At 46.6% G+C, this 26,061-nt stretch overlaps 1 protein-coding gene across 1 annotated transcript; it reads right to left on the bottom strand.

Moving 5' to 3' along the window:
• Nucleotides 1-5,388: 5,388 nt before the first annotated feature.
• On the bottom strand, nt 5,389-25,380 carry UTP14A (UTP14A small subunit processome component). The gene is made up of 15 exons (XM_004465663.5): nt 25,297-25,380; nt 24,201-24,276; nt 22,086-22,156; nt 21,320-21,384; nt 19,269-19,411; nt 18,824-18,979; nt 14,208-14,327; nt 14,016-14,110; nt 13,274-13,397; nt 13,113-13,190; nt 11,880-12,273; nt 9,462-9,871; nt 8,509-8,702; nt 8,280-8,379; nt 5,389-5,821 (listed from the first exon to the last, which is right to left on the bottom strand). The coding sequence occupies exons 1-15, from the start codon at nt 25,320-25,322 to the stop codon at nt 5,549-5,551; spliced, it is 2,325 nt and encodes a 774-aa protein (XP_004465720.1). The 5' UTR covers nt 25,323-25,380; the 3' UTR covers nt 5,389-5,548.
• Between the last annotated feature and the right edge of the window lie 681 nt (nt 25,381-26,061).

Below are 26,061 nucleotides of genomic sequence, written 5' to 3'. Positions count from 1 at the left end.
TCGGTGAGGGGGAGGCATGGTCCAGGGGGCCAGTCTTGGCTAGGATGGGGAAGAGGAATGGTGACAATCCCAGTCTGGGTAATAAGGGGGCAGAAGTGCTGTGCTGGGCAGGCGACTCTTGCCTTGGGGGCTAAGCCTTGGAGCATCCCCCCTCCACACTTGGGGAGGGAATTTGGTATTTCTTTCTGGACAATAAGGATATCTGTGCCAAGGCAGAGGAGGAGGCCGGGCGCTCCGAGGCATCTCTGCCTGAGTCTCTTGACACTGTCTGATTGTTACTGTTTGAGTTTCTGCTTGGATCACTGACCATGTCCATTTAGAGCAGGCTGGCTTGAGTGAAGACAGTGTAGGGCTGAGGAAGAACAGAGAGGACCTGTCCGGCTGGAGACAGGGCTGTGAAGTGGTCAGGGAGCTGGGCTAACTCTAAAGTGACCACGTTACAAATGAACTGCTGCAAAAGTAGAGGGTAAATCTTTCATCCATTAAGGAGAGGAAGGAGCACTTCCACTGCCTCCCTTCCCCTGGGGTAATTGTTGTTGATCGAGTCTAGTTTGTTGGCAGCTGCCCTTCTCTGACAGATTGGGGTTCAGCGGGACTTTGGGGGAAATGCATGAAGGGCTGCAGGTTGGATCCTTAGATGGGACAGTTAGACAAAAAGCTGACAAAAAGCTGGCTACTTCCTTCCTCCCAGCTCCAGTTGCAAACTGATGGGAGTTGAAGTCGAGCGTCTATGGCTCTTTGCAAACCCATTCTAAGTACTGGAAGGTGTGTGTTCTGATGGTGATCGCAGAGCCCCAGCAAGACTGCCTGGATTTGGGGATGAACTAAGGCAGCTCCTTAGTTTTTTCCTCGCTCAGGACGTCCAGCTCTGGGACTGGGAGTACTGGGCACCAGGCATCTAACTCCTGCATAATTAGCTCCATCAGCCTTAGAACGCCATTGATGGCCCATCCCTTTGGGCATCAAGCTGTGCCTGGCACGAGCTTGTAATTCCAACCCAGTCCTGGCCCTCCCGAGTTTACAATCGTAAATCACACAACAATGACATAGATCCCGAAGAAGGGTAGTTGACGTCCACTTGTCCGTCAATCACAAGGGACCCAATGAATGAGCCACAGGGACCAACAGGGCCCCCTTCAAAGAGCTTCCAGTCTGATGGGTTAATAGTTGAGATGGCATGAGGGCTGGAGAGGAGAAATTCTGGGGAAGAAACACCTGGGCATCGCCAAAAAAACTATTTTTTAAAGTGCTTATTGGCATGTGGCTGGGTTCTCTTCTGTTGACTGGAGTCGCGTCCCCCACCCGGGAGAGAGGGTTTAATCCTAGCCTCCCACTCGCGGGGTTGATACCAAGGACCAGAGGCAATGCCGCTCCCCGTGGTATGGTGGGGAGATCCCGGCAGGGAGGCACGGGGGCCGAGGCGCTGGATGCGGACTCGGCTCCTCTCCCTCGGTAGCGTGCCGGGCGTGCCACCGGCCCTCACCTCCCTGGGCCTCACGGTCGGTCGGTCCCCAACTCTTTCAGAACGGTCCCCCACCCTGGCCCCGCTAGCCACGAGTCCCAGCTGCGCACTGCCCGTCGATGGTACAGGTTTGGGGGGGGGGGGCGGGAGCCGGGAGAAGGCTCCGGGTGAAGTTACCCGCTGAGGTTCGGTCGCGGAGTCACCCCACCCCACCCGCCCAGGGCCGACCGGCCTGTCCCTCAAACACTTCGGACGGGCGCCGGCGCCCCGGGTGGCCTCCGAGGGCCGGGCTTGGCGGGGACTGCCGGGTCTGGCCTGGGTTCGCGCCCCGGGCCGCGCGCAGGGCCGCGAGGTGCCCGCTGCCGCGGGGCGCCGAGGCTCCCCCGAGGGCTGGCTGCTGTTCGCTGCGCGGGGCCGGGCCGGGCCGCTGCAGGGCCTGGGCGAGTGAGCGAGGCGGGGCGGAGGGACTGTGTGTGTTCGGGGTGGAGGGGGGTGGGTTAGGACGAGGACGCGGGAACGGGAGCCGCCGGCCCGGGAAGAAGGGTGGGTCGGGGAGCGGCGGTGGCAGCGGCGGGAGGAGCGAGCCGGAACGGGGGAGGTGGGCCGGGCTGGCGGGCCGGAGCCGCGCGGTGGGGGGGGGGGGGAGGGCGAGGAGGGCGGAGCGCCCAGGGCGGAGATGGGGGGGGGCTGGCGGGAGGGGGCCGGCGGGGCGCGGCCAGGGGGCGGGGCGCCGGGCTCCGGGGGAGATAACAGCGTGCTCGCTCGCAGCGAGGGCGGGTGCGAGGGAGGGGCGGGGGACTTAGAGACCAAAGAGGAGACAAAAGGACGGGGTGGGTGGGAGGAGCCTAGGCGACCGGTGGTAGGGGAGGGGCACCGGGGGACGCCTCGGAGGGTGGGGTCTGTGTCTGTGGGGGGGCTTGGTGTGGGAGGGGTTTAGCGAGGGACGTGAAGGGACAACATAAGAAGGGAGCGCGGGGGTACGGGAGCGGGGGGAACAGGGGGGGAGAGGGGGAGGGGAGGGTGGGGTGAGCCGGGAGTACTTCACCGCGCTGGCCGCGAGGGGAGGGGAGGCCGCGAAGGGGAGGCCACTTGGAGGAAGGGGGATCCTGGGGATGGACAGTCCTCGAGGAAGGGGGGCCGGGGCTTCGGCGGACTCGGGAAGGGAAGGGTGAGCCCCCACGGGGGAAAGGACATGTGTGGAGCGCTGAGGGTAGGGATTTAACGCTGCTGAGCGGGCCGACCAAAAGAGCTCTGTGGGGCCCGCACAGACGGGACGGGGCTACCAAGGCAGGACGAAGACTGCCCAGGGGAAAGTGGGACCTACGAGGGCCGGAGAAGGGTGGCGGGGGCGGCCTCGGGCTCGGCAGGAAGGCGCCACCACCGCCCTCTGCCCGTCCCCAGCGTGCCCCGCCCCGTCCGGGGGCCCTAAGGGCAGCGGCCTGGGCCTTGGGGGAGCCGAGCCAGGGCGGTACCATTCGGGACAGAGAGGGGGGCTTGGGGGGAAGGGAGGAGCCAGGGGTCAGAACCCTGTTGGGGGAGGGGGGGCGCCACACCCTGGGAAAAAGGCTTGGGTACATCCGGAATGGACCAATCAGCGAGCAAGGCCAGGGTGGCGTCAAGGGGCAGCTTCGGCCAATGGGAAGGGAGAACACTTCGGAGGTTCGGAGGAAGAAAAGAAGAGAAAAAAAAAAAGCCCCACGAAACAACAATCGAATCCGTTTGGGGGCTTGGAAGGCTGGGAGAGGGCGTCGTTTACAGCACGTTCCGGTGCCTGCCCTCCCTTCAGAAGGATGGAGTCCCTTACATCACTCCTGGGCGGTGCGGCGCGCCCAGAGCTGAGGGTCCCGGGAAAGTAGACGGGGATTGGCCGCTCACTGGGGGCACTTGATTGGGCGCTTCAATTTGGGGGGTGGGTGGAACGGAGGTGGCAGCTTTTGTGCTCGAAGGAGTGAAAGAAAATATTGTGGTCCCTTACACAGAGGCATAAGTGGTTAGGGGTCCCCCATTATCCAACATTGACTGCTGACCGAAGTGTCAACGACCAAGTGGATCGTGGGTGATCTCAAACCAATGGATAACTTAAAGATGCCCTTTGAGCTCAGGACATCGCTCAACATATTGAACCTTCCCAGCCCCAGTTAGTTCTTAAAAGATGAGCAACAGGAGGGCCCACAACTACCACTGGGAAACTCACAGCATTTGTGGTATAGCTTTTGGCTTCAAAGATTAGGATTCTAGCCTCCACTCAGTCACTCATTTAATATAGAACACTGGATACATCACTCTACTGTGGAGTCTTTATTTTATAGGTAAAATACATGAGCTGATCTGCAGTGGTGGTGTGCTTGGAAAAGAGGGTCCTACTGGTGGGAGAAATTGCAAAAGAAAACTCCCAGTAGCAGAGACCTTTTGGCCCAGAGCTTAAAAATGTCTATAAAGCTCCTGAAGCTATGCACATGGGTATACGTTTGTGTATTTTTTCTGGGGAGGGTTCAGAACTTCATTACAGAGAAGTAGACATGGCCCAATGGATAGGGCATCTGCCTATCACATGGGAGGTCCGCGGTTCAAACCCCGGGCCTCCTTGACCTGTGTGGAGCTGGCCCGCGCGCAGTGCTGATGAGCGCAAGGAGTGCCGTGCCACGCAGGGGTGTCCCCTGCGTAGGGGAGCCCCACGCACAAGGAGGGCGCCGGGTAAGGAGAGCCGCCCAGCGCCAAAGAAAGTGCAGCCTGCACAAGAATGGTGCCACACACACGGAGAGCTGACACAAGATGACGAAACAAAAAGAAACAGATTCCCAGTGCTGCTGCTAAGGATGGAAGTGGTCACAGAACACACAGTGAATGGACAGAGAGCAGACAACTGCGGGGAAAGGGGAGATAAATAAATCTAAAAATAAAAACTTCATTACATACTCAGAGGGGTCTGTGACACATGAAAATTAACATGCTTTGATCTAAAAAAAGTTGGAGGATAAACCTCCAAGTTTCTTGGAACAGCAGAGTAGTATTGGCACCTATGTGTCCCCAACAAATAGGTAGTTCTTAAAAACTACTTTAAAAATATTGTTTTTAAAGAGGTACCAAAGATTGAACCCAGGACCTCCTACATGGGAAACAGGTGCTCAACCACTTGAGCTACATTAGCTCCCATTTTGTTTTTTACAGCCTATCCTTTTGGAATCAGGAGGGGAAGTTTCTTGAATTCCTTAAGAACCTCAGCTTCCACGGATTCTTTCCATTATTTCTTGTCATCCGAAGAAAAACAAGTTCCTCATAACTAAGAAACCCATAGGATCTGCCATGTAGTCAAGTAATGATTGTATAATCTATACTTTGAATCAGTGGAAAGGAGTTAGCTTAGAGTTAGGAAGGGAAGAAAATAGAACTTTATTTCCAGAAGCCCATGTACCTTATCATATATGACAAAATCTGTCGTTATGAATACAGAATGAGAAAGTGCTAGTTACATTAGACAGCAACTTGTGCAAGCTGGGAAACTGGAAGACTCCCCACCCATCCCACCATGCACAAAGGGGATGGATGGTGGTTAGACTCATGGGGACAGAACCCAATTTCAGCACCATTCTGGTCATATGATCAAGACTGGGGCCAAATTCAAATTGCATAGTTTATGCCTCCAGGTCCTAGGTTGGGAGGTTAAGAATATAGTCTTTTGTTACTATCCTGGAATCTTCAAATCACTGGTAGTTCGTTAAGGTGGCCCCCATCTGATGTGATGTATTTCAGATCACAGACTAGGGAAAATTCTCTCCACCATGATATAATACTAACTACCTAATCCTGGATAAGAAAACGGGGTCACTACTGACAAGTACAAATGGAGAAATGCAATGGAGGATGTCAAAGGTTGTCCGACTTGAAATGATTCAAGTGGGAGACAAGCAAAATACACTCCAGTTAAATAGATTTTAAAAAAGCGCCTTTATTTCTAAAATGAGGCTTAACCACGGTGGGCTAGACCAGTTTTCAAAATGGTCTGGCAGCTAAGAGTAAAACTGGGCCAGATGAGTAGTAGTCAGGGCTCCTGGTCCCCAGGCAACAAGAGGGAACTTCTCCAGCAACTCAATCTACTAAGTTTTTCTTCAGCTGTTTTTTGTGATGGATGGAGAGTCGTTTGGGGTTTCTCTGCATGACAGAGAGGTCTGATCTTGAAGAAGACCGGTAGCCCACATCCTCTGCCTTTATAGGCTTAATGATATGGCCTGGCTTGGTGACAACTTTGGGAGTGGTCAGCTTTTGGAAGGCCCTCTGGGTGTTCCACGTAGATCCTATAGGCGTCTGGATGGTCCTTTCAAATTGCTGATGGTGGGTGAATGGATATGGAAGCACCCGCACCTGGAGAGGAAGGAAGAGGGATTTGGCATCGAGCTAAGCCTGGGGTGCAGGTATATACACTACTGGGAACCGGTCAGGTAAAGTTTTGGTACATAGGTCACAGTTCTAGGAGACATCCATAGTGGGTGAAGCTATTGAGATATCAAGGCATTCTAATACTCCCATCTAGCCTTAGGCATCCAAATCTGCTTGAGGACATTTGGGAGTGGAGGGTTCTAATTTGGATTAGGAACCCCCTAGGCTGACCCAACAATCTTAGAAACCTAAAATGCACCCAGACACTGCCCCTGTCTAGCTCCAGGGCTATCGCCCTAGAGGAGGATGATTTTCTCTTTTTAAAATTGGGGTGAAATTCATATAACATAAATCACCCATTTAAAAGTAAAAAATTTGGTGGCATTTAGTACATTCACAATGTTGTATAACCGCCACTTCTATCTAGTCTGAAATATCTCCATCACACCAAAAGGAAACCTCATACTCATTAAGCAGTTGCTCCCTATTCTGTGTACTGTCCAACCCCTCCCAGCCCCTGTCAAGTACCCACCTGTTTTGTCTAAATGGATTTGCCTATTCTGGACTTTCATATAAATGGAATCATACAATATGTGGTCTTTTGTGATTGGCTTCTTTCACTCAGCATAATGTTTTCAAGGTTAATCCATGTTGTAGCATGCATCAACATTTCATTCTTTATGGCTGCATAATATTCCCTTGTGTGCATATACTACATTTTGTTTACCCATTCATCTGTTGTTGGTCATCTGGACTGTTTCCACCTTTTGGCTATTGTGAACAGTGCTGTTGTGAACATGTGTGCACACATATGTTTCAGCACACTTATTTGTTCCAGAGTTTAGTTTGCTCATAATATACTGAGCACAAGGAGCACCTGGGCATTTTTGTATCCCTATGGATTTTATGACCCTCCTATACCCTCTTCATGTTCTCAATCCCTTCCTTTCTGCTCCCTGATACAGAGGGTTGTTTTTTTTCCCCCTTGCCTAGGTACTCTCCTCCACTCCACCACAACGCAACCTTCAGACATTTGAGTCATCTTTAAACACCTCCTCATTGGCCAGAGGAGGAAGAAAATCACCAGAAAAAGGGGGAAGTTAAAATCAGTAGTCTTTGGAGATAATCAATGGAACAGCTAAGAGAAGCTGAGAACTACCCTGGGGGTAAGTGACAAAAACAGATTCCCTTTCGGTTTAGCGAATGTCTCATTTCAAGTGATACCTAGATCTGTGCATGTCACCCAGGGCAAGAGAATGAAAGCACCTGGCCAAAATATTTAGTCTCAGGAGCCCCCGCCCCCTCAGCTTGAAGCATACTTTCTTCTATTGCATGTTGGGACCTGTAGTCTATAGCTTATTAAAAAGATAAGGAAAATCAAATGAGATTCTTGGAAAACTATTTTGTCAGCCTGCTGTGACTGTATTAAGAAAACAAATAGATAAGATCCCTGGAGGAGCAGGGTGACCTTTATCGAGATCCACACTCTACCCTTCACCTGAATTCTGGCCTGTTGAAGCTCATTTTTTACCCCTCTCTTACTCTATTCACTGCCTGTTTTCTAGTTATATGACCTCCATTGGGATTATAGTGGTTACAATTCAAATGTCTGCCGTGATTGGTCCACAAAATAAGATCAAATAGATTTTTTTGGAAATGTGTATTTTCTTACCTTTCTTCTGTACCCATTAAATTGTCCTCTCCCCTCCTCCTTTTTTGGAGGGATATATAACTCATTTCAATATTTTACTAGCTGGGACAGATGCCAGGGTCACAGACTTTCAAGATTTACTAGTTTAAAATCATTCTTGAGTCCCCTCTACAAACATGCTTCTACCCCAGAGCAGCCCAATCTTGGTCTGGACTGAAGGAAAATCTTTCCTTGAATTTAATTCTGCCTCTTCTCTAAACTTCTACCTTCTGTGACTCCACATGACAGTCTATAAACTTGATGAGCACAGTTATGCTCAAATTTTCTTCTCTCCAGGGTAAATAACCCTAGCTCATTACATTATGATATAATCTGAAATCCCTTCACTTTCCCAAACAAGTACCAGTTTGCCTTTGTTCTTCATGAGACACAGTTCAAACCTTATACCCTGTTTTAAACCCTGACCATAATAAATACAAGCCTGCAGAACAGTAATTATTGGTCTGGTGAGACCCAATGGCATCAGAATTATCTGAGGTGTTTTATGGCAATGCAGATTTGGGGGCCTCACCATTGCTGCAAATATTATCTAACAGATCTAAACCTTCTTCACATTCAGTAATCAAGAGAGCAATAGCCTATCTGGAATTATTCATCTCAGAGGCAGTCAGTGAAAACAAGAGTAGATTTGATTCTGTGGTCAAGAGCAGATGTCCCTCTTGACCACAGATCACTAGACTAGCCCTCCCAAGCAAGAGAAGTGGGCAGCACAAGAGCTCTCTAAGCCCTCACCTGATGAGCTGCTGCATGGATGTTGCGCTTCTCATTGATAATCACATTTGGCAAATTCTTGTCTTTTCTTGGAGGACCCTCAGGGGTTTTAAAGAGAAACCTGAAAAGCAAAATAGTAAGCTATCTGAGTAAGAGAACTAAAGACTTAGTCAAAAGGGCAAGGAGGGCACTTAAGGGCGAGGTGGGAGAACTTGGTGCCTTTCCAATAGGCTCTCTTCCTTGTTCTTACCGGCGTCTTTTCTTGGCACTGGGCTTTAGGCCTGCGCCACCCCACTCGCCCCAGCCAGGCAGTGTCAGGTCCATATCCTTGGGCTTACTCGCCTCCACAGCTTCCCTCTTTTCTTTCAAGAAGTCTCTAATGACATCATCCCCAGCAAAAGCTTCCTTTATCATCTGCTTTTGCTCTGCCTCCTCTTTATCTTCCTGGGAAGAAACAAGAGTGAGAAGGACGGCTTTCCTTACAAGCAGTGGTTCAGAGCAGTGGTTCATGACGAGACCACTTGCATTTTGGGTCATGACGTTTTAGCGCCCCCTAGGGGGAAGTGCTGAACAATGATGGCTTTGCAATACAAACCAATCAGTGGCCAACCATGCTAGAATTTTCTCTTCTAGGGTAAATACCCCTAGCTCATTCTCATGGCACAATCTTAAAATTTCAGTAAAGAAGTTGCGGAGTGGAGGAAGGATTGGTTGGGTTAGTATCAGTAGTTCCAACCAGCCTGACCAGAGTATGGGCTTCCTCCAACCTACATCCTTAAAAGACAAGTGACAGGGCTCTTCTCATTAGCAAATTTGAGTCCCTTAATTGGGGACTTCTGAACCATTTGAGACCCGCCTTCCCACCCCGGAGAGTAAAACCGTGGCAATAACTCAATGACTTGCCTTAGAGTTTGTTCTGCCTAGGATCTGGTCAGAGCTCTGAGTGATTCCCTCCATTCCTGAGGCAGTTTTAGAATCACCCCAGGGAGGGTTTGGATGGCTGGGGATCTCAGCAGTGCTCACACATTTGCATCTACTACAGTCACTGGGCCCAACCTGCCCCATATAATTCTGGACCTCTCATCTACTGGAACTGGCCCCCCGCACAACAAAACTTCCCTCTTTCTAGCCCTTGGGCAAGGAGGACACATTCTGCACCAACTCTGATCCCCCACAATGGCCCACGACCCTGGCTCTGCTCACCATCTCCTCTATCGTTGTGGGAACTGCCAAAGACTTCACGGAAGGAGACTTTGTGGTCAGGAGGTTCTTTAGATCAATCATTTGCTCCTTCTTTTTCTTCTCCTTAGGGGCACCAGGCTGATAATTTGTGATCCTTTCCAATGGCTGCCCTTCTAACACAGGCCTGGGGAGCTCCTTACTTTGAAAACACCCTTCTTTGTCCAGCTCTTCTAGCTCCTCCTGAGTATGTACTCTCTCTGGCCTCTGCAACAACAGGGGCTCCTCGGACTCTTCCTGGACAGGCTCCTCTCTCTGAACCAGGCGAACAGTCCCCGCTGAGCTCCCTTTTGGCTTCCTGGACTGGTGGTTTTCCTTGTTGAGTTTCTGAGACAGTGCTCTCAATTCAGACAGTACCTCCTGGCTGCTAGAATCTGGAGGGGGGTGGTTTAAAAGTGGTCAGAAATGAGGCTGTAAGTGGCCTTATCAATGAGCATTATGCACACTTGACAACAAGCATTTGCACACTTGACAACAAGCGTTTATTGAGCATCCACTGGGGGCTAGGTAGCATGAAAGACATTCCAAGGACAGATGGGGAAGAGAAGATTCCATATACTAGCTCTCCTGGAGTTTGCTAACCATTACCTGTCAAGTAGTAGGCAATGGAGTTTAGTAGCTAAAAGCATCATGTTGGAAGCAGATGTCCTGGGTTCTTTTCCTGTCTTTGCCAGTGACTCACCATACAACTTGGACTGTGGCTTAATTTGCTTATACGTAAACCCGGCTTGTGGAGATCACCCAAGTCTCAAATCTAAAAAAGGGAGCCATTTTAACAGGTGGCCTCTGAATGCAACTTCATTGTAATTTATACTTAACTATTTGTAAAACACTTATCCAGGATTGTTTTATCTTGACTCCAGAATCCCCAATTCCCTATCCCGTTACCAAGAATTTGTCCAGACAGCCAGGTGAGTTTTGAAGGGAGGTAGTTTCCTAAGCAGGCTTTCTAATGTCCTGGCTTCTCCCTAGAGTAAGAGTTCTTTAACCTGTCTCAAAGCTGCTAACACTGTTAACATGAAATCTCTTTAGGGTAAGAGGTAGAAAATACACAAGCAGAGTCTAACCAGAGAGTAAGAAGTCTAATTTACCACATAACTTGTTAGGTCACTCATCTCTGTATGGTCTCCCCCAAATGATCACATATAAGCTAGCTGGCCCATGTGCAGTGCTGATGTGCTCAAGGAGTGCCCTACTGCACAGGGGTGCCCCCCCTCCCCGTGTAGGGGAGCCCCACGCGCAAGGAGTGCACCCCATGAGAGCCACCCAGCGCGAAAGAAAGTGCAGCCTGCCCAAGAATGGTGCCGCACATAAGGAGAGCTGACGCAACAAAAAGAAACACAGATTCCTGGTACCGCTGATAAGGATAGAAGCGGTCTCAGAAGAACACACAGAGAATGGACACAGAGAGCAGACAAATGGGGGGGGCGGGGGAGGGGAAGGGGAGAGAAATAAATAAAAATAAATTTAAAAAAACAGTTGAACAACAACAAAAAATACATTAAAAAAGCCACTCCCACTTTAGACACAAAACAAAAAACACCACAGCTGTAATCTGAAGTAGTTTAGTGGTGCCTCAAAATCCATCTTCTGTGTCTATAGGTGGGAACAGATTTTCTCAGATTTGCCATCCTACCATGTGCACTTCTCTCTGGTTTGTAGGGAATGGTAATGATAATTCATGCCATTTTGGTTATGTCATTTGGAAGGGCATAAGCCTTCAACAGCAGAAAGGGTGTCTGAATACACACTGTGCAGCCATGCAGGTGACTGCTTATTCGATGACTTTTTAAGACAAATAGGTCTGAATCTAATTTTTCTTCAGGGACCTAGTGCATCTCATTCTTTTTTTTTAATTAATCAATTAATTTATTCCTCCCCCCCTCCCCCCTGGTTGTCTGTTCTCTGTGTCTATTTGCTGCATCTTCCTTGTCCGCTTCTGTTGTTGTCAGCGGCACGGGAATCTGTGTTTCTTTTGTTGCGTCATCTTGTTGAGTCAGCTCTCCGTGTGTGCGGCGCCATTCCTGGGCGGGCTGCACTTTCTTTCGCGCTGGGTGGCGCCCTGTCGCGCTGGGCGGATCTCCTTACGGGGCACCCCTACGCAGGAACACCCCTGCATGGCATGGCACTCCTTGCGCACATCAGCGCTGCACATGGGCCAGATGCACACGAGTCAAGGAGGCCCGGGGTTTGAACTGCAGACCTCCCATGTGGTAGATGGACGCCCTAACCACTGGGCCAAGTCCGCAGCCTATACCTCTGCACCTGTACCTTCTTCAAAGTCCCTCTAGCCTAATCACTAGGCAGTGTGGGAGGTGGACACTTACCTTTCCTCTCACAGTCCATAGTGCTATGAAACTCCCCCATTTCACCACAACTCACCTTTTGTTTCTTGACTACCCAGTGGCTCAGGATCCTGGTTGAGCTCAGACCTTTTTCTAAAGGCTCGCCTTTCTGCAAATTCTTTCAACAAAATCTCTTCTTCAGCCACTGCTGGTCTTTCCTCTCCCTCACTTTCAGAATCCTTATTGGCCACAGGCTCTGACAGTTGTTCAGGGTTCTTCTGGACTTCAGCCTCTTTTGCGTCACTGGTCCAACTTCTGTGCATCCAGGGATTTGGTCCATCTGTATTCATTTGTACTTCATTCACTGCATCAGGGACCAGGAGTCCATGTTCTTCTCCACCTCCCTCCTCTTCCTCACTCTCAGATGCTACCTGGAGTTTCTGAGTCAGTTCTTTGTTCTTGGCCAATTGTTCCTGCATAGCTTGGCGAGCCTGGAGTCATGGGAGGAAACAGCATGGTTGTTAGGGACTACAGCAACACCTTTACTGGCCCATTTCTTAAAAGCTGCCCCCTTACTTGGTATTTCTTAAAAGTACCTATGGGTTTAAACTGCACATTATCACTGTGCTAACAGCTATGGGAAAAAATGAAGACAAATTCTTTGTCTTCTAGGAGCCAACATGTGAAACATGATAAAAAGCTCCTCTTACTGAACTTGCCTTCAATGCTATTCCCTTTCTTTTTTTAAAGATTTTATTTATTTATTTCTCTCCCCTTCCTCCCCCCCTCCCCCGCCCCAGTTGTTTGTTCTCTGCGTCTATTTGCTGCGTTTTCTTCTTTCTCTGCTTCTGTTGTCATCAGAGGCATGGGAATCTGTGTTTCTTTTGTTGCATCATCTTGCTGCGTCAGCTCTCCGTGTGGGTGGCACCATTCCTGCGCAGGCTGCGCTTTCTTTCGTGCTGGGTGGCTCTCCTTATGGGGTGCACTCCTTGCACGTGGGGCTCCTGCGTGGCAGGGCACTTCTTGCGCGCATCAGCACTGCTCATGGGCCAGCTCCACACGGGTCAAGGAGGCCCGGGGTTTGAACCGCGGACCTCCCATGTGGTAGACGGACACCCTAACCACTGGGCCAAGTCCGCTTCCTGCTATTCCCTTTCAAATCTCATTTTCCACCTTGTTCCTGGTCATTTCCCCCTCTGCCTTAGAGATTTTAGACTCCTGGTTCTTCATGTATCCTCATGGCTCTTGCCCAACTCTGGTGCAGCTAGCATCCTTATGGACTGATTTTTCTTCCAATTCCATCTCTCCTCTCACCCTGATGGTCTCTTACCTCTAGGTCATATTTGGCCATAATTGCCTTTGACTTGGCCCATTTTCCACTATTCTGGTGCTTAAGGCTCATTCGCTCCTGAAAAGAAAGGGGAGAAAGAGATCCTTAGCTCTTTCTCACAAAAACTGGTTCAAAGGGGTAGAGGCAGGAGGAAGTCTCACCATCATTCTGGCCTTTTCGATTTTCTCCAGTTCTTCTAATGCTGCACTAGGATCAACCTTCCGTAAATTCTCAAAATCTTTTAGGGCTTTCTTGGCCTTTCCTTTCTTCAGAACTTTGTGATACCTATAGGGTAATAGGCATATGGACGAAAAGGTTAGAGATACCTAGAGGGTAATAGGCATATGGACGGAAGTGCCCATGCTACCCAAGGCATTTTCCTACGCAGGGGCTAGAACACAAATCCTCTTCGTCAAAGAGCTAGCTGACTGTAGGGAATCAGTTTGAAACCTGAGAGGACTGGCAGGACTCAGTCCCTATAGCACACAGGGGCAGATCTCTGAAGAGCAGAGCCCTCTCTGCTTCTATAGCCCATGAGAAGCATAGAACAAGTTCCATAGAGGCAAAAAGCAGGCAGGAAGCCCTACTGGCCTCAACAGCTATGGAATATGGAGATCATCAATCTGTGAAGGTCTGGAAAGGACAGAGTAATTGAACAGTCTTCCTTTTTGGCAAAACTAAGAATGAAAACCAAAGTTAGAGGACAGGCCATTGCTAAAGCAGGCAAAAAGATATGAGATTAAAGAAGGGGGGCGGGGGGGGGAGGGAGCTAGTAACCATTTTGGGACCTCTTCTACATGACCTCCATTATCAGTTATCAAAGATTCTTTTCTAAGGATTCATGATTTAGCCACATCACTTTCCTTCATGAAACCCAAGGCCAGTTCACAGGGGCTTCCTTACTTTTTGCTTTTGATTTTCTTCTCTCTTCGAGCCTTAGCCTCATAGTAGGATTGCAGGGCCCGGGCCCTCTGAAGTTCTGCTCGGCGCATCTTAGCCTATAATGAATGACATTTACAGTGAACCCCTAGGCTTGAAGGTAACTGTTGGGAGAAACAGCATGCCTGGGTATGACTGGGGGCCCACCACACCTACCTCTTCCAGGCTCATGGCTTTGAGAGAGGCCTTTTCCACTGGAGTCAGTAATGGGTCTGTCACTGGCTGCTTGTTCTTATGGAGGATGTTAAAAATTTCCTGCTCCAGGGGAGTTTTTGCCTTAAGGAAATAACAAAGTGTTCTAAGTCTCAAGGTATGCCCTTACAATTCTCTATCTTTACATTCCTATGACTGTCTATCACTGACACTAAGCCAAGAGCAAGAGGACTCTGAGGCTACTCTCTAACATTACTGAAGGGGATCACTCTGTGTTCAGATTGTCAATATATATAAAACAAAAGTCCAATCTCTTAGGAATCTAAGCAGGATGCCCTTAAGGTAAATGCTGGCAGGACAGAGGAAAAGCAGTACCAGATTGCCACAAATCATAAAACAAAATAGTCTCTGTATTGTTAGGTATCTTTGAAGTACATAACTCTTCCCTAAAGCGTTCGGAATCTTAGTTTCCTATCATAAACCTCCTTTTAAGACTATTACTAGAGGGAAGGGGAGGTTAGATTTTAATATAAGTATTATTTGCCAAGGATACAAACAGGAAAACAATCTGCATAATGGCAGAGGGGAACCCCAACTTTTTTAACCACAGTCAGCTGCTATGAATTGTGTGTGTTCTTGGTATTATTAGTTACTGATAAAAAGCAAGAAAAACTTTGCATTTTTAGGCACATTCTACAAATGTAGTTTACAGTAGGGGGTGTGTGTTTTGATTTCCTGAGCGCAAGAGGATAGTGCCTTTAAAAAAAATGACCTTCATATAACCAGCCTGCTTCCTGACAGTTTAAATTTAAACTCTAGTCATTTTCTAACTTTGGCTCTAATTCCTCAGTTTCTAGTTTTGCATGCTAGCTAGTGTCTATACATAAGAAACAAATGGACTGTGAACCAGTTATTTCACATATCAACAAAAGACCCCATTTGCTGCTTGGCTGAGATTGTGAGGACAGCTAAAATAATCAGAGCAACCAAACTATGGTCTACTTTGGCAATGCACAAAGATAGCCCTAGGCAACTAATTCAATTTCAAACCTCACATGCATATCATATGTGGTTTTCTCTAATAGCCATATACATCATGGTCGGTATTAAACTTACAAATATCTGGACAAATGCATGAACACACATCATCATACGTTACCCAATGCTATTGATTTAACCATAAACCTATTCTACTGGATAGTAAAGGTGCATGTTCTTCCATTTTTAGTATCTGCAGTAGTGATCAATCACAGGCTATAAAGTGATTTATATTACAATGTCATAATCTCCCTTCAATTCAATTTACAAACATTTATTGATTGCCACTACATTCCAGGCACTTGTGCTGGGTGGTAGGAATACAAAATTGGTTAAGATCCTTCCTGTCCTCATAGTGCTCATAGCCTTCCAGAGGAAAAGTACATATACCACTAATAACATAACAGGTTAACTGTTACTGTATAGGGGTAATCACAGAGGAAACAAATTCATTATGATTTGGAGGGGAGTTAGAAGGCTGGGGAAGGAAGTGACTTTTCTGAATTAGACCTTGAAACACAAAAGACAGCTGTGTCAGGAGGAAAAAAAAACATTCTGAACAAAGAGATGAGCAAAAGCAAAAACATAAATATATGTAGATGAGCAGTAAGTCAGGGAACAATGTGTTGTCCAGTATAGCCAAAATGCTAGCTTTTATTTGCTAAGTGGAGAGCCTCTGAAGGATTTTAAGTAGAGGAGTGATAGCCAGCTTTGGGTTTCAGAAAGAAAATCCTGGTGATTGTCTAGAGGATATAGGTAATATCCCAAATGAAAGATGATGAGAGCCTAGAATAGGGCAGTGAACACGAGGGATTCCAGAGTTATTCCAGAACCAGAATTTATAGGACTAAACCGTTGTCTGGATTAGTGCAGGGGGGGGGGTGGTGGCAGTTAAGGGGAGAGGGAGGAAGCAGATAACTGAGGTTTCCAACCTAAGTGATGGGGACAGGGAGCTACGCTGTTTACAGAGTTGGAGGATGGTGGTATAGGTTTGGGGAGTCTGGGGAAGGAAAATGAGAAGCTTAGTTTGAGTGTACTAAGTTTAAGGTGCATATGGGAGACCCAGATGATGCCTGCTAGTCATAAGAATATGGAACTGGCGCTTACAAGGGGTTGAGAGTGATCTGTAGCATCTACAGGTGATATTCCAAATTCATGGAAGTGTATGAATTGCTTATGGAGTTTACGGAGCAAGAATAAAAAGGAGGACTGAAAAGGAGAAGTCCAATAGATAAAAGTTGTTTCAGTAGAAAGGTAGGAAAGAAGTTTTGCTACACTAGGAGGTCAGAGAGCGGAGGCACCAGTAAAGACTGGCTTTTCCCAAAGTATGTTCCTCACGAGAGAACAAGATTAATTTTTAAGAGGCTTAAAATTTCATTTTAATTAAACTTAATTTTTAATAAAATCAGTTTGTACCCTCTAGGTTAAATTCGGTTTCTTTAAAACAGGTTTCCTTACTATCTCTTCATGGACTTTGAATCTCCAGTAGGGGTATATAGCATGCAGCATTTTCTAGCAGTGGACCCCCCCTCCACACACACACATACTCTCACACCCTTTTGAGGACATATCAAGAGACTGTTTTGAGGAAACACACCCTTTTGAGGACATATCAAGAGACTGTTTTGAGGAAACACTTTCGGAAAGGCTAATGTAGAGTAAAATGTCTGAGAGTGGAGGTAAGGAGAGAGAAGGTGGGATGTTCAAGGAAAAAGTGACCTTACATCATTTCTAGCACTTTGCAGTTTACAAATGCTTTTACATGTATTATCTCATTTCATACTTCTCAGCTAGAGTTAAATGACATTTTAGGAAGCTGGACCAAAACTATCAGGCAGACTTTTGATTCTCAATCTCTAGAAACCTATTCAACACTAGTCCTTGGTATGTTGCACTCTAAATTGTAAGGAAAGGACTGGGAGTTGCAAGCCAGACAGCACCCCCTGACCTAAGCATTTCCATATTCCTCTGAGCCACACTGGCAGAATTTCTCAAAAATGAATCTTAGAATGAATGAATGGCATAGTGCATCCAACATGTAGCATTTGGGGCCCATTCTGTCTAGCATAGGGAATTCTGCAGAGTAGGGATTGTGCCACTCTTAGCATATCTTCCTCCCCCACCATCTCATTTTTAATAACCAACTCTGTATTTTCCTGGAATATCCAAGATTACACTGTCATTCGGAAAAAGCAAGGTGCAGAACAGTGTGTAGTATGCTACCCTGTCAGTAAAACAGGGGGGAAACATAAATAAATAAAATACCAACAACAATAAAAAACTTATAATAGGTGAGTATGGGGGTAAAAATGAGCAGATGGGGGATAGGGGTGGGGTCAGACTTTCTACTATATAACTTCTATACTTATTATTTTTGAATCCTGCAAATTGTATTACCTCTTAATTTTTTTTTCCTAAAGTCTCCCTTCCATCCTGCAGCCACACTTTAAACCTGATCTCTTTTTCATGTAGAAAAGGAAGCATCCTAGAAAGAGAATGGTAGTGACTTCAACAACATCATCAGAAATAGAGCTTATCCCCGAAATAAGTCAGTACTTGCTCAATTTCTAGCTATTGTGGCAGGCAATATTTATTTTGATAAGCTTTAATCATCTCTACTTCCCAACACATAGAACACTATCATTCCTAGATTTTCAGTAAGTGCAGGAGCATAGAGAGGTCATCTATTCATGGTTTGGGCACTGCTGTTTTGATTATTCTTCTATTTAAGACAGAACATACCATTTAAAGACCCCAGACTGATGGTGTATCAGGAAAAAAAAGGGTAGTTGTTCTAAAGCAGTGGTTGACAGAATTTTTAGATTTCACTAATAATTTCTAGACTTTAGGGACCAACACAGGATTGTCAACTTTCAATTTTGTCAAGTAAGGGCATGACTACCAATCCACTCCCTACCTTATCACTTACTACCACCATAATTTCATAAGAAAGATCTTTCAACACCATTAAAACAGAAAGAATATCCTCATAATAAAGAACAGCTGGCAACCTGGCAACCTAACAATCCCTAAATATACAGACTCATATTTATTTTTTGCTTCAGACGGACAAAAACTCTGCCAGGGATCAGTTTGGGGACCACCCCCCTCCCGGCAGCTCAGTCATAATGAGTTACTTGCTAAAATTCTAGTCATTATCAGCAATACATTTTGTTTTCACAGTGGTATTCCTCTACAAGCAAAAAAACTTTGGCTTTTGCTGAGAACCCCACAAAGGCATCATTAGTGCTATGAAGAGGTTCCTGATTTTCTTAGTTTTTCTGAATGCAGCTTTAAACGTCTTCTGAAAACATGGAAATAACCATTAGCTGTATGTATTCTACAAACTAAGGAAGGGTGACCACAGAGCTACTCTGATTGGCTACTGAACTGCATAAATGACAATGAAGATATACTACCACCCTATCCACACCTCCCCTTTCTGACTGTTAAAACTAAAATGACTTAAAAGGTGTGATGTAGGCTTAACCTGTCCAATCCAACCAAGATTTATAGGCCCTGCCATCTCCAAGTTCTGCAATGTCATCTTTCAAGGCCTGGTTTCATTTTATTGTACTCACCTCCCAGCCACTGAGCACATGTTCAATGGGAGCAAAGGCTGACTGCTCCTTCTTTAAAGGAAAAACCAGCTGCTCTGCTTTCCGGTTCTTCTGAACGATAGGATCCCATTTGGACAGGGCTTGTGAGGTTTTATTGAATGCCACTTCTCTGTGAATCTGAAGCAGGCAATTTACATGAAAGGGAGCAACAAGATGAAGTATCAAAATCAAAAACTAACAGGAAATTAGTAGGCAATGGTTCTTAGCCCAAGAAAGAATTAGGATAAGATGGAGATTATTTCTCACTTATTTCTCAGGACTGCAGTTTCCCCTAGATAATTTTTTAAACTTTACCATGGTTAGGAAATAACATGCCCTCCCATTTTTCAGGCTTTCCCCTATTACTCTGTTTTTCCTTGTCAATACAATCCTTTCCCTTTATGGACTACTTTATCTGTTAACTTACCCGCTCAACCTCTTCTTTGTCAAGGGGTAACTCCACAGTCTTCTTTGATTTGACTCTATTCAGTTGTTTTTTCACAGTGGCCAGGGAAGATGAAGTTTTAATGGGCTCAAGCAGATCCGAAAGGACCAGCTTTTCTCCTGTTCCTGTACAAAGGCCAAACTTTCTGGTCAGATTGAGAAGTGAAGAAAAATCTCAATATAATACAGGGAGATACCTCTATAGAAAATGTCAGTAGACAGGCAAATATGCAGGGAACCGGGAATATTTCTCTTTCTCTAATTTCCTATTTCTACCCATAGTGACCCCACTATTTTCCCACATTTCCAAACATGTTAGGGGTAGAAGAAAAATACATTTATTTAAAACACCACTATTTGTGTGTTGTTTTTTTTTTGGTTCTGCTCTTGTCCCACTGCAATCTGTTCTTTACCCAGCAACCAAAGTGCTCATACAAAAACATAAATCACATCACGTCATGATGCTCCTGAAAATCTTCCAACTGTTTTCCATTATGCTGGGAATAAAATCAATCAAAAGTACATAGCCCTAAAGCAGGGGTTCTTAACAAGGGGTTTGTGAGCTTGAATTTAAACGAAAACAAACAAACATTATTCTTGTGAGAATGACTTGGTGTGGGTGTGACGTATTTATTAAATAATACACAGTGTAGTGTAGCCTTAGTAAGGGGTCCATGGAACAAAAAAGGTTAAGAACCCCTGCCCTAGAGGATCTGGTCCCTGTCTACCTCTCTATGCTCCAGTCACATTGGCTTTCTTCCTATTCTTCAAACAGGTCAAGTGTGCTTCTTCCTTACAACTTTTGTGTTAGCTGTTCCTTTCCCTGGAATGCTTTCCCCTATCTTTCCACAGTTGACTCTGTAGTCATTCAGATCTCAGTTTAAATTTGGCCTCTTCAGAGGCCTTCTACGACCAACCAATCTAAAGTAGCCAATTTAATCCCTTTACTGTATAGTCCTGTTTTCATTCTCTTACTGTCCCCTCCCCCACTAGAATGTAAGTTCCATGAGATCATGGCTTATTTTCTACTGTATTCTCTCTGTCTACAATAGTTCCTGTCATTGATATACAGTAGAAGGTCGGTAAATAGTTCTGGAACAAGTAAGCACAGAGCACAGCGTTACTTGCTCTGGGAGGTTACACTAATGGTTACTACAAATGCCAGGTCAAGTTGCCTAGACTGTGAATATGGTGAAAAAGGCCTGGCTTCCAGACTTATCAGATTAAAAACCCTAGTTCTGCTACTTACTAGGTCATGTGTTCTCAATGGGGGTGATATCACCTCCCCCAAGGAGGTAAAAACTGGTCCTTGGTGGGGGTGTGAAAAAAATCTTAGATGGTTTATGACCTCCAAAGCTCAGGCCTAACTAACAAATTCTTACTTTTTAGTATTTAATTTCTTGGGGCGGGGGGGGGGGGGGGGGGGAAGGAATACATAGCAGAGGGTGAGGAAATTAAGGGAAAAAAGGCCAATGAAGGCTCCTTAGAAGAGAGATAAACAAACAAAAAAAGCCAACACTGTACTAGGTAAAAGTCCCAAGTAAGTAACTTATCCTCTCTGAGCTCAGCTGGAGAGAATATCTGCCTGTCCTAACTCAAAGGGTTACTGTAAAACCTAAAATAAAAATCAAACAGTGAAAATTAAAGAATTAAAGAATTAGTGGCTGAGTGCCTGTTTTACATATAAGAGTTCCTGGGTTCAACCTCCAGTACCTCTTTTAAAAGGAAAAAAGAGCTGTACCAATATTAAGTATGATTAAGGTAGTGAGAGGCAGCTGTCTTCATGTTTTCTATTCCACAAGTATCTCATCAAGTTCTTGGTAGGAAACCTTGATCCTAGTCTAGAAGAAATGGAAAAAAAACTCAGGGACATCAGTCTGTCTTTACCCATTCTCGAATAGGTAAGAATTTATGGGATGATTCATTCACCACATAAAAAACAGAATTCCAGGGTGGGGTGAGGTGAGGTGATCATTATGCTTTGGAACCCTACAAGCTCCACACAGACATCTTTTCTTCCTTTCTTCAACTTACCTTCAGAACTGACATTGAACTCTGATACCTTCAGACTAGCCTCTGATCTTTCAGCCAATTTCTGCCTGAAATTAGGTAAAACAGAATATAGTAGGAATGGACATATTTAGCTGGGAAACAAACACTCTCTTTTTAAACAAAGCTTTGGTTTCATGTATTTCTCTTCTTGGACCAGGTTTCATCACAAAGCAACCAGACAATCAGTTCTTAACCTGGACTTTTCTGTTTGCTAATCCTGAATGTTTTTCCTACCTTATTAGGAATGAGTGGAAGCAGTTTAACCTTTACCTCTTCTCGTAATGTAGACTTGGCCTCTTAAAAATACAATACAAAAGGCAATGCAAGGTAGGAAAAGGTTTCAGTCATACCTGGATTTGAATTCTGGATCTGCCACTTATGACCTGGGTGACCTTAGAGCAAGTCAGTTAAATTCTCTAGTGGGGAAAAGTAATGCCTGCTCAATGCTTCAAAAGACTAAGTGTGGATTAAGAAAGAATTTAAATGCACAAAGGCCTAACACAATAATAGCAGCAAGGATGGTAATAATAGCTAACAGTTATCCTATGCTTACTATATGCTAGGCTATATTTACATTTATTAACTCATTAAAACCTCACAACAACCCTACAAACTAGGTCTCTTTATTAATCTTGCTATATTGACACTCACGTCTTCACTGATTTAGTACTCAATAAATGTTACTTGCAGATAAGTCTTTCCTGGAATTCAGCTAGTTATAACCTGTCCAAACTTATGGAAATGTTACCTATTCTTTCCATCAAGGAAACTGATTGCTTCCAGAAGCTTCTGATGTTTTCTTTCTCCATCACTATCCCCCTAGATAGAGAAGAAGGGGGAAAACATCAGATGATGAGAGGAGGAAAAAGACAATATAGAAATTGAGGCCCATGTAAAATCTCTTGTCCTTTTGGTCAATGAGGATTGGGGAACCAGATGACGTCTGGTGTGCAGGCATTCCAGCTCAAACTTTAAAAACCTCTTCAAAACCCAAACCACACCTCTATAAGGAACATAAATCCTTAGTAATCTAGGAGCTAATGTCATGTCTCTGCCTTAACTTGTTTTGGGAATAAAAGTGTGAGAATCATGTTGCTGTATAGTATATATGGTATGATCCTACACTCACAGAAATCTTGACACATAGTGTTTAAGTCATATCCACAATTACCAAGGTAGCTTTTCCTAGGGAAAAAACAGCAACCAGAAAACACAAAAACTCCTTGTCATTAAAATAGGTTCTGTGTGCTCTTCCTTGTCCCCCCCTCCCTCCACCATGAACAACAACAAAAATTAAATATCTTTGTCAGGAGAATAAAGAGTTGAAATTCCTATAGCATCTGCTGGGGATCCAGATTAAAATATATAGGCAGGGATGTCGCGCGCGTTGCAGGAGGGCGCCTGGGAGGAGAACGTTCTCGTGAGGCTGTGGGGAGGCGTCCTGGCTGCCTCTGCTTTTTGCTCGTTTCTAGGGGGTTCCCGGGGAGACAGTGAGCCATCGAGGAAGCCGCAACCGAAGGCCCTCCATTAGGTAAACCGCTGGGCTGGGGGGCTTTCCACTCGCGCAGGCCCTTGGCGGGGGGCCCTGGGGGGCTGAGGGGCGCCCTGTTCTTCCCTCCGGCCTCATTTCCCCCCGCCTGAGGCCTTAGTCCCTCGGCAGAAGTTTTCCTGAGGGGTCGGCGGCGGGAGGGTCGTACAACCAAGAGATGGAAGAGCCCCGGCCTCGGGGTCCGTGTTCCCGGGACCCCAACGGGCCGGCCCAGCCCCCCGAGGCCCTCGCGAGGCGCCTCCAGCCTCCTCCTCTGCCCCGCGCTGCGGTGAGAAGCGCGGACGCCCTGGACGCTCGTGCTCGACCCTTCTGCACCTGCCGCGAAGCTCTCAGCAGTGCTGAGTTCCCGGCCTCCGAAACCTAACCCAGATCCCCTAGCAGGAGTCTCGTGAGGCCTCACGGCCACCTCTCTCTCCTGGAGGGCTGGGGCATCCTCGCCTCCTCCTCCCTGTCCTTCTGGGGGCGCTCCAGGCTCTGTTCCTGCAGCAGTCTTTTTTTTTTAAAAAGTCGCCCGGGTCAAGGGCGCGGCTCCCCCACGAGGCTGCCAAGGGGCCTGCTGAGCTCGGAGTGAAGCCTTGGCCCTCCTAGCCGCACAGAGCCCCGGCGCTTTGCTCCCCGGCCGCCCCTGCCCCCGCACGCTCGCCGCGGTCGTTCCCTTTGGACACACCAGGCTGGTGGCAGCCTCGGCCTCTTAGCCCCTGCTGGTCCCCCGGCCTTGGGGCTGTGTCCCCCCGCCCCGGCCTTCTCCTCTAGGCTCTGGAAGAGGGTACCTGCAGCCCACCGGCCACGTCAGACTCCCCAACTATGTATGGCCTGCGGGAGAAGAATGGAGTATATATTTTTAAATGGTTGGGGGAGAAATCAGAAGATTATTCGTGGCATATGAAAATTGGGTGAATTTCTCATTTCGGTGCCTGTGAATAAAGTTTTATTTCAAAACAAAAAACAAAACAAAAAAAAATATATAGGCATATGCATATTTCATTCAGACAATTAAGCAATTCTCTACAGAAATTCAAACGTGGGAAGTAGGGAAATCATACAATGAAGGCTATGTGTTTTGGTCTTATACCCTCAACTATATTTAAGCAATTTTAGGACCTTAACTTATTTTATATATGTTCTTCAAATCCCCATAGCACTTAATACAATGTATAATAATTAAACACTGTTACTTGAGAGGCAGGAACAAATATATACAATGTACATTTGTATACACATACAAATACACATTTCCTTTCCAGAAAAGGCTGCCCATCTTAATTTTGAGGCAGAGAAGCAAAGTGGAGTGTGGAATTAGCAGTTGTTACCTACCTCATCTTCACTGGCGCTCAAAGGGTAGTCTTTTGGCAAATCCTCTAGTTCTAACTGTTGGCTCAAAGCCAGAAGGCTATTAAAGGAGACAATAGTGAAACAGTATGACTTGAAACAACTTTTCTTCTTTTAAAACAATCTCTAAAACATTATAACTACAGTTCTCAGCACAGAATGACGGTATTCCCTGGCTGAGGTACAAACCAAGTTATGTGACCACCTTTGGAAATTTGTCAAGACGTTAAATTCAGACTTCAGAAGTCACCTCTTAGAGGTGATGCCCATACAACACTGTATGAAAAAGATCTAACAGCCTTCAGTGACTGGCACTCCACTTTCCCCTAACCTCTGGGAAGCTGTGAAAATGCCAGACTATAGGTTAAGGTGGCAGAAGACACTGTTGCTGACCCTCAAGGGAAGGCGGTTTCAAAACTATTTCTAAGCATCCTCCACACAGCAGCCACTCCTAAAGATGCTATTCATAAGTGACTTCTGATCACTTGTTCCCAGGAACCGGTAAACAGGGAAACGGATGAAAGTAGCTGAATGAGTAAGCCATTCTCCCTGGGGTTTGCTAGACAAAGTAGATGCTTAACTGAAGAGATAGTGTACCCAGAAGTAGAAATTACAGCTTACTATTACGATAAACAGCATATACCAACATTTGCAAGGCAACTACTATTTAGGTTACATTTAGTTCCCTAATGGTGGGAACATGAAACATCAAGAAGAGAAAAAGTCGTGGATGACTCCAATCAGCCAAGGATTTCCAGAGGAGGGTTTATAACGCATGCATTGCCTGAGCGTAGCGTTTAAGAGGGCCAAAGCGGCGGCAGGGTGGGAAAAGGAATCACATGACGAATAAAGGGAAACATATTAACCTAGTTGGAGAGGGAGAGGCCGCGTCAGGACCAACAGGGATGTGGCTAAAATGCCGAGAAGCAGAGCGAATTAAATTAAAAGGGCTTTTAAGGATGGGCCGAAGAAATAGTTAACGAATGGTGGGGCCTTGGGAATGGAGTTATTGTCTAATAAAAAGCGTTCCCACTTCCCCAAAGCAGCGCCCGACAAGACCCAGATCCCCTTTAGCCCTCACCTCTCCGCAGCCCTGATCGCGCTCATCTCAGCAGCCCGCTTCTCACATGGGCCAAGAGCGGAAGCCGAAAGGAGAGCAATTTCCGTGCCGGCCGCAAAGCAATTTCTGCTTCCGCCAATCACACGCGACAAGGTCACATCACTTCCGCCCTGCGTGGCCACAGCAGTCGAAGACGCTTTCGGACGGGCCTGAGGCGCGCGGGGAAGGTGGCGGGCAAAGGCCGGCCAGCAGGCGGGGCTTTCTTTCCCCACCCACACCTCATTTCTTACCTCTGGGAGCACCGGTGTATGTTTTCCTGGAGACCCCGGGTAGGTGAGCTTAGAGCTAGGGTGCTTTGCTGTCAGCGACGGGGCCGAGCTTTCGTTTGCCTCTACCTAGTCTAAAAGGAAAGACTCCAGAGCCTATCTGTGTTATTGGCAGCGTCTTGCCAGACTGCCGCCGGCCAGCTGGAGACTACTGAACTCCGGTGAAGAGCCAGGCATTCTGCTAGGCTCGGACGATTCCTCTCATCTTAAGGAAACATCTTTAATCCCGTGCCCCCTTCCAATTTAGCAACTCTGTGTTTCTCTTTTCCTACCTAACAAACTTTCATTCCAGAATGAGCTGTGTCAGTAGCTACACTTCCTTACCTCCCATTAACTTTTTTTAAAAAAGAGGTACCAGGGATTGAACCCGGGACCTTGTACATGTGAAGTAGGCACTCAGGCCACCGAGCTACACCCGCACCTCCTATCAACTGTCAGTAAGTTTTTTTTTTTTAATTAA

Source organism: Dasypus novemcinctus, chromosome X (assembly GCF_030445035.2).
Source record: "Dasypus novemcinctus isolate mDasNov1 chromosome X, mDasNov1.1.hap2, whole genome shotgun sequence".
Taxonomy (NCBI): Eukaryota; Metazoa; Chordata; class Mammalia; order Cingulata; family Dasypodidae; genus Dasypus; species Dasypus novemcinctus.
Note: the sequence above shows the minus strand (reverse complement) of the source record. Positions and strands in the feature narration are given on the sequence as shown.